This window comes from Austrofundulus limnaeus, unplaced genomic scaffold (genome assembly GCF_001266775.1).
Source record: "Austrofundulus limnaeus strain Quisiro unplaced genomic scaffold, Austrofundulus_limnaeus-1.0 Scaffold0, whole genome shotgun sequence".
Lineage (NCBI taxonomy): Eukaryota > Metazoa > Chordata > Actinopteri > Cyprinodontiformes > Rivulidae > Austrofundulus > Austrofundulus limnaeus.
In genome coordinates, this window is record NW_013952402.1 from 2,402,931 (window position 1) to 2,411,485 (window position 8,555).

General features: G+C 39.9%; 1 protein-coding gene across 1 annotated transcript in view; it reads right to left on the bottom strand.

Moving 5' to 3' along the window:
* Window positions 1-8,555, bottom strand: part of adgrb3 (adhesion G protein-coupled receptor B3) — a gene marked incomplete in the record, with an annotated part of 135,320 nt that overhangs the window by 64,279 nt on the left and 62,486 nt on the right. Inside the window, 4 exon segments of the mRNA XM_014002695.1 lie at window positions 3,829-3,930; window positions 4,463-4,627; window positions 6,416-6,580; window positions 7,733-7,897. Coding sequence (XP_013858149.1) covers window positions 3,829-3,930; window positions 4,463-4,627; window positions 6,416-6,580; window positions 7,733-7,897 — 597 coding nt within the window.

Here is an 8,555-nt window from a genome sequence, read left to right on the forward strand (position 1 = left end):
ATGTTAATCTATATGTACATTTTTTTTCATCCATCGGCTTCCTTTTCAATTCATCTATAAATTGTTTTGTTTTTTATTGTATATAATTTTTTCGTCTTTTTTTAAGTTAATGAATAAAAAAAGGAAAAAAATCTACAATTGATTATAGCATTTGACATCAAACCCATAAACAATGGGTGTCACAGCAATTCAACATTAACCAACACAAATGACTATCACAGGCAATGTCACACACAGTATATTGAGTTAAAATTGGATGTGGTAGTAGCTGTGAGTCATTCACAAAATGTTGAGAATGTCATCTGGTGATATCACACCGGRTTTTACATGATATTATTTTCCTAGTTTTACTAAAACAGCTACAATTGTGTCATTTCCCAGCACAAGTTGATCTCAGTTTAAAAATGTGGGTGACAGAGGATATACATTCCTTTAAGGAATGCCAGGTCTTTTTGTCTTCTTCTTATAAACAGATCTCTTGTTGCTTTACTACATGTTGGTTATAGGATCACATGAGGTCAGTGGTTGAAAACTCCAGACCTTGACTGTGATTCCTCCCTAATAAGCCGTCTGTCCTTGCATCATRGGTGAAGTGTGTACAGTGGGCTGAGTATGAAATATGGGTCAGTGAAAATGTGCTTGATCAAGTCCAAGGTTGCTCCTCACTGAGGRGTTGACCTGTCACCGTCTGCTTTTACAGCACTCTGAACATGAAGCCCATTAAAGGAGAATTTTGCCCTCTTCAAGACAAAAAGGGTAAATCAGAACTTGCCAGCTGAGAAGTTGGAGATGGTGGGTTATGATAAATGCTACGAGCGAAGCTTTTGCAATAGAACTMAACTTTTAATGTAATAATGGCAATTATGTTTATTAAATTAAGGATTATGTAATTATAACACTGGAAACAAATACCAAATGCAAACTATAACTAATGCAAATATTTCTTAGCAATCTTAAATCTAATGTTTTTTGTTCTTTTTTGCACTTTGTTTTACCTCACACATGGCAACACAGGCCATACATGCACATCCCACTGTGTGCAATTTATGTTTTATTTTATTTTATTTAACAAGCAAATTCTTCTGGCGCTCGTYTTCATCTTCCAGTCTCTCTTGCCTCGGATGGCAGTTGTCGTCCATGATCACCAAGGCGGTGCTGATGGCCCTGCACTCCTCCTGTGATGACCTTCATGATGACAGTGACAACGGCTGAGTAGGTGCTGAGGCGCCCGGGCGCATTTGGCATGCTTTGTCCGTACAACCTTTTTTTTTTGTTGTTGTTGTTGCGCGTTTTCTTTTGCTGATATTTCATCCTCGCTACCAGCACTCGTTGCATATCGGATTGACCTGGACGACAAACTAGCTGCGCTTCTACAGTTTTCTCACCGAGGATTTGAGTTTGATCTTATTGCAGATCAAAGGTTGTGCTGTTTTCTTTTATGGATTCATAATGCAGGCCCTGAGAAACCTGCCGGCACCAGAAGTGTGATAAACGGCTTTACAAATAAACTTGACCTGACCTTACCTATTGTCTGTCACGATCTTTTCCTTGTGCTCTGCTCTTGCTTTGACAAGCAGAGGRGCTGGGCTTAAACATGAAATATGTCTTCTTGCTCTTATTTTTGCGCTTCATCYCGATACCGTTGAGGAATTCTGTGACTCTCTAGCAAAATGAAACCACATAATTCTGATCTGAGGCAAACTGGTCTCTGTGGAGAGTGCAACTTTTCTTATCACAAATGGCAACGTGCTAATGTTTTGTAAGTTGAATTTTTTATTTGCCCAGCACCGAAAGAGAAAAGTGCATGACATTATTTTTGCTCATGTCTAAATATCTGACATAAAACAGGTAAACTTTCAATGAAACGTGCAGAAATATCATTATCTACAACTGTTAACTTTTAAGGTAATTATAATTTAAAATGCAATAAGCAAAGATCTCTGCTTAAAACTTTAGCATCAACTAGAGTTAACACTCTTTGTTAGCAAAATACCTCATGAACAACTTGAAAGATTAAACGAAACTTTCTGAAATAATAATTATACATACAGTTACAAGTGATTAACGTTTTAGCCAACTCCATTCAAGATGGCTGCCTCTAATTTAAGGAAATTGAGCTAGAATGTGATACTTTGAGCATGACATTACATTAGACTGTACATAATTTAATTTTCAAAGTTAAAAAATAGCTACAATATGATCTTTCTCATCGTGCAGTGATTTTATTCTGAAACTCTGGCTTGCAAGTTGACGGTCAATTTCAAGGGAATGCTAGGCCTTTAATTTAAAAAAAAAAGGAAGCAAAAATATTTAAATACTGCTCAGGGTTGAAGTGTTACTCTCTCTCACTGGACTTGCATATTAATTCATTCCGATTTACATAATACGCATGTAATTATTATGTAAAAGCCTTGTGTTTTCTGCCACATCACACACAAAAAAGGAAAGGTTCTTTCTCAGTGCAAGCTGGAAATAGCACCACAGTGTCACACCGTTATTAGCCATAAAACTAATGCCAAGCCAAAAAGTTAATGTCATCGTAGTAAATCTTCCTCTGCTTAACTTTGCCGCAGGTGAGCCATCTGTGAATAACAGCAGGTTTTTGCTACAAGTTTACCAGCACATTGTTTTATGCTTGCGGAAGAAATGTCAGCGTACAACCTCAGCATTCAACAGCCGCTGTTGCTCCTGTTGCATGTTTGTTAGCAGACTGACCTTCKGCAGGAACAAAAGTAACCTGTATCGCAGCAGATTTATCAGAGGTTGGATGCCTTTTTTTATATCATCTCCCTGTTTCCCCCCCTCSTTCCTCTGCTTTAAAGAGCTTTAGTCTCTGCTCTTACAGAACGTGCTTCTCTTAGTCCACCTACTAATGCCTCTGCCTCATGTTTTGATAACAGATCTGAGCACGGCTTTCTTTAACCTTTACCAACGCTTTTGGTYTCGCAATTAACCACTTTTTTTTTTCCATCCACTGCACAAGCTGTGGGCTGCCGCCTGAAATGACATCACTGCATATGGAAAGGATTTATGCCCACTTTTCAGATGGAGAAACAGATTTTTCTAGTATATAACTATAGTAATATTACAATAATTTAGTAGATGTTTTAACCTAAGGGATTTGCAAGTGATAAGCACTTGCAAAGCAGGCAGGGCAGCAGTGTATGGTGGGTTAGCGTGGAGACTAGGGGAGTTGGAAATCAAAGCAGTAACCTTTCAATTGAACCTTTTGCCTTTCGAGATATGACAGCTTATCTTAARTTRGATGCCATCTTTAAATGTTCATGTGTATTCAAACAAGAKWGGCATGGTGATCAAGCAAAGCMACAGAAATTCTAATACTGTTCAATTACAAGAAAAACTCCTAACCCTACCCCTAACCCTATCTCATGCATGCARGCACYTTTGTTCTTCTATCCACATGGAGACTTTGSATTGACTTCCATTCACTTACWGCTCATTCTAGAGCCCAACCCTGACCCCACCCTAAACCTAACCATCCCAATACATACCTAACCCTAAASCTAACCTAAACTCAATTCACATCTTAGTCCTAAACCTAACCCCTGACCCAGCAAAGGTACAGTATTTCTCCCGACAGGAACTGAGCTTTTGTCTTCACAAAGAACAACGAGTCCTTACAAGGCTGTGTGTACTGGGAAAATTGTCAAAAATTGTCCCCACTAGGTAACAAAAACATGRACACACACAATCACACACACAAAATCCCTATTCAGATTTSTCACCAGGTCAGACATTCAAAATGTCTGCCTTGTAATTAAAAAGATCTTAAGAAAAACAACAATATCCAATTGTTTTTGCTCTTACCTGTGGCATTGGGTGGGCATCTGTTAAAGGCAAGTTCCCCCGAAGGGGTCCGTCTCCAAACCATTGACATTGCATAGTCCTCRGGACAAATCTCATACGGTGCTGGGGAGCAAAATGATACAAGCGATGCTTAAGCAATGCAAAAAGCCTTTCAGTATTTCCAACATGATGCAATAATTTCTTCATACTTCATACGAGGAGGTATGGAAATGTAGGAGATCAAAGCTGTACAGTGTCAGTGAATACAAGCATGTAATTTACGGATTATGATAACATGTAAGCCTGTCTTAAATTACAGCTTTTGTGAGTGTAGGTGTCACATTGTTAAGAACGGTTTTGATGTTATTTTTGAGGATTTTTTTTCTTTTACTAGCCAGAATAGAAGTAATAAGGGACTGCACTTCAAAGGAGATGTTTTCCAATGATGTTTTTTTCATTTCTTACAATGTCCTTAATGCCTTACAACATATTCATGCTCTGTCATCCACTCCATCTTATCTACATCTCCTCTTCAGATTCTGCATTATCTCATCTTGTATAACGAGCCACGTCATCCACTCCACGTCGATAATTATCTACCCTCATTCACTCCGCTTCTTCGTGGCCGCTATCATCGTCGCATCCTCTGACTCACCTGGGCAGCGTTGGTCACTGCACTTTCGGACTTCTTCGCCGGATCCGTCACACTGTTGTCCGGTCACCGCTGCCCCCTGACACACTCGGGCTCGTCTCTGCCATCCACCATCGCAGGACTTTGAGCAGCCGCTCCACGGACCCCAAGGGTTCCACTGGCCATTAGCTAAAACAAGAATCAATAACAGTAAAAAAATAAATACTCTTAGGAAAAAGAGGGGGGAAAAAAACAGAATATCGACTAAAACCATTGATCACAACGTTTTATTTTATGCCATTAAGGCTTTAATGTGTGTGTCATTTCTAAAATATAGTTTTGATTTATTCCTCATTTTAGTGTGGGTTTTTAGATGCAGCTTGTTGGCAATATACCCCAAAAAAACCAAGATTACATTGAATGATAAGTATTTCTATTTCATGGTTAAAGAAGCTGCTCTTAAGGTGGTGTTTAGTCGCATCACTTTGCCAATATTAAAACACGTTTATGCTGAGGTTCTCGGAACCAGCAGCACATTTTATGTCCTTGTAATGAACACAGTTGGAGCAAAAAGAAAAAAAAAAACCTCAGCAACATAGTAAATCACATGCCCTTGTTTGAACAAAAAAAAAAAAAAAACACTTATGAAAAGGAAACACAACCTCCATTTATCCCTCCGCTTCACATAAATGGCCACATTTTATGTCCTACAACTAACCTCTGTCAGGATTGCTTTCTGAGGAGAGGAAAACCAGGAACCGTTGTGACCTGTTGCCTAGAACTATCCATAAGATACTGATCAAATCCCAGGACACAGTGATGCCTCAGCCCACAGCAGAGCAGCTGATTCCTCAAACAGATGCACGCTCATGTGCTTCAAAGAGCTCATTGTGCCAGCGCTCCAAGAGAAATTCTTTCAATTTCGAAACACATAACGCTGAATTGAAATCCTGCACAGGGCTTTATTGTATGTATTTGGCGGTCATTTGAGTTTAATCTATTCTGTTATTTTTGTCCACAAGGAAAAATAAAATAAAAATGACTATTGGCCTTTTTAATGCACTAAATTATTCAAAAAGTCTGGTTCTGGAAAGCATGCTTTTTGGTGGCCTTGAACCCTTCGTCAAAACAATCCTTCCAGCAATCATGGTCATTATTCTGACTTGTTAAACGACGTCTTCGACACTGTTGACTACATAATGTTTGATCTCCCGACTTTGGGAACACATAAGAATTGCTAAAGAGGCAGGCCTCATTAAATGAATAAATTGTACGATGTAGAGTCTCACTCAGAGGCAGACAACAGCTTCTTCTTCATCGCAGTGATTGGCACAAATTAAACTTATGAATCTGTGAGCAGTTATTGCTGTCTTATGGGTCAAAAAGAACAAGATTGGTTGACTGAAATCACGTTTTTAGACTCAATCATGCATAGAACATGCTACACACACAGACAGAAACGAGTCAAATGCAGAATGACAATCTCACTGTTTTACGTTTCTTCAGTAAAAATTGCATCAGGAGATTATGCGAGTGCTCAAACCCTTCACATGATCAGACAAGTCAAAGCCTGATCGAGACCACTAAGCTGCCGTCTTTGAGCGTCTAATGCAACTATGATGTCGACAGACAGTTTAGGCAGCTGACACTGACTTATGTGAAAGGCACACACTATCTCWGAGAGGAGTTTTCAAATCCAGTTGAAAAGGCAATTGTCTTAAAAATGATTCTTGGGTCTTATGGTGGAGCTTTGAGTGGTGCTATCTGGGTTGTTACTGAGCAAAATGACCGTGTGCATGCTTACTAAAACCATGCTAAATGTTCAACTTGTTACAACTAGTCTAATAATGATTGTAGAAATGATGGAAAACTTAAAAATGGGAGTGTGGAATGGTTTCGTCTCTTGTTTCAGATCATGATTTCCAATCGGACGGGGCGTGGATGCGGAAAATGAATCAAGAGGCTCAGGATTTTTACCTGTACAGTCAGGGTTATGGCACTCTCTGCTTTCTGCCCAGTGACCGCGACACTCAGATCCCCCATGGGCGGCTGCTGAGCACTGCCTGGTCCTCTGCTGAGTGCCATTGGCACAGGTCACTGAGCAATCGCTCCAAGAGCTCCACTCTTGCCACTGTCCGTCCACTGAGGCACCAACCACAACCCAACAAGCACGTCCCAAGTGAAGGGTAAAAGAGGGCAAACACAAACAGGAGGAGATATTCAGATTTCTATTCTCTCTCAGACTAAAAGCCAATAACACAGATATTAACTGGAGAGCAAAATATTACATGAATACTTGTCTGTTTTAGGGAGATGTACTATGATTAGGTTTACACTGTTTTTTTTATCTTACAAGCTTGATTTTTTCAGAACTAGCCAATGGCAAAAAGGGTAAAGAAAATAAGAAAAAGTGTCCTGATGCATCTCAGTAATCCAGGTAGAAAAAAAGAAAAAATAAGTAGGTCCTCTGGATGGGTTCTTCTTTAGTGAAATGTTTCTTCGCTCCACCAAGAGACTTCTTCAGTCTGATGAGTTTCAGMTGAACTCAGCCTTATAAGCACTGCCTCTACCTGGACAATGACTATGAACAATAGAGCCAATCAAGCCTATTGTTAATCGATGGCCCTCTTTTGCATGTGACCAACCTGTTTGTCCAGGTGGAGGCAATGCTTATAAGGCTGAGTTCACCTGAAACTCATCAGACTGAAGAAGTCTCTTGGATGAGAGATGAAATGTTTCACTAAAGAAGAACCCATCCAGAGGACCTACTTGTTTTTTTCTTTTTGAAAATAAGAAAATGTAMCATTTTCATATAAAAGACTTTCCTTACAAAGATGTAATAGAGTGACAACAGGAACTATTTATCCGCTGTCCCCCTGACTGACCGGAGGGATGAGCATCGAAAACTGAGGGGTTTCCGTTGAGTCGGCTACCAGAGCACAGCTAATGTTCACTGTGTGCGAAACCTCATCATCTCTAATCTGCTTACCATTCGTGAGCAATTGCATGTAAGTGATTTTGATGTCAGTATTACCGTATTCACTCTCAACACAGCCTCCTAAACCGTATTAACGTGTAAGCACACTTCAATGCAGCACAAATCCTGCATTAACTTACCTTTGCAATATTGCATTGATTATTAATCCCTATGAATGCTTAATTGCAACCATTACTACAAATAAACATTTTAAAAACGACTTCATTTTTAAAGGTTTAGGCTTATACTTTTCTCGTCTTTGTGGTGTTAGGGGTAATTGTTCTCAAACAGGTTTTAAAAAAGCAGWTGCATGATACCTGGGCATAGGGCTATGTTGCAAAGCTTAGTCTGGGTCTCGGGTCCATCACAGGCCCTGCCTCCATGCTGGGGAGGAGCACACATCCTAGTCCTAGTGCGGTGGCCACGGCCACACGTGAATGAGCACAGGCTCCACGGTGACCACTCCTCCCATACACCGTGTACTGCGGGGCACAGAAAGGGCGGTCAGGCCTAATCAATGTCTCGGGCTCTGTTACAGCATAAACAAACCACTCACAAACAGCACTGAGCCAGAAACAAAAATCAATCACAATATTTAGCAACATGTTAGTGAGACACTGAACACACAGACAGTGTGGGGGCTATGCTGAGCGTCAGCCACTCGTACCCCCCATCTCCTATGACTTGCATCACATGCACAGTTACCAGAAATGTTTCACATCTAATGCATTGTTCAACAATAGAGACAAAAAAAATAGAGTCTTGCATGAATGTTTCTACACAATGTAACAGATTGCTCCTTTCAGGCTGAAGTCTTCTTGGTTGGATGGGGCTTTAATAAGAGTGGACTGTCAGACAAATGTGACCTGACACTGGTTCTTGGAATCTGTCTGTACAGAAATCATAGCGTAATCACAAGTCACAACCCTTAATTCGTTTCCAGACCTTTAAAGGGATCCCTGATTAGTTGTAACACAGTTGATAAACATTTATTTTAACAGTAAAATAAAGATTGTAAAAATACTGTTGGCCGTTTAGTTTTGTAAATTTAAAAATATATATATTTTAACACGGACTGAGCCATTTTATTTACACACAAAGCATTCTGGGTAAATGATGACGTGGATAGGTCCTCGGTGC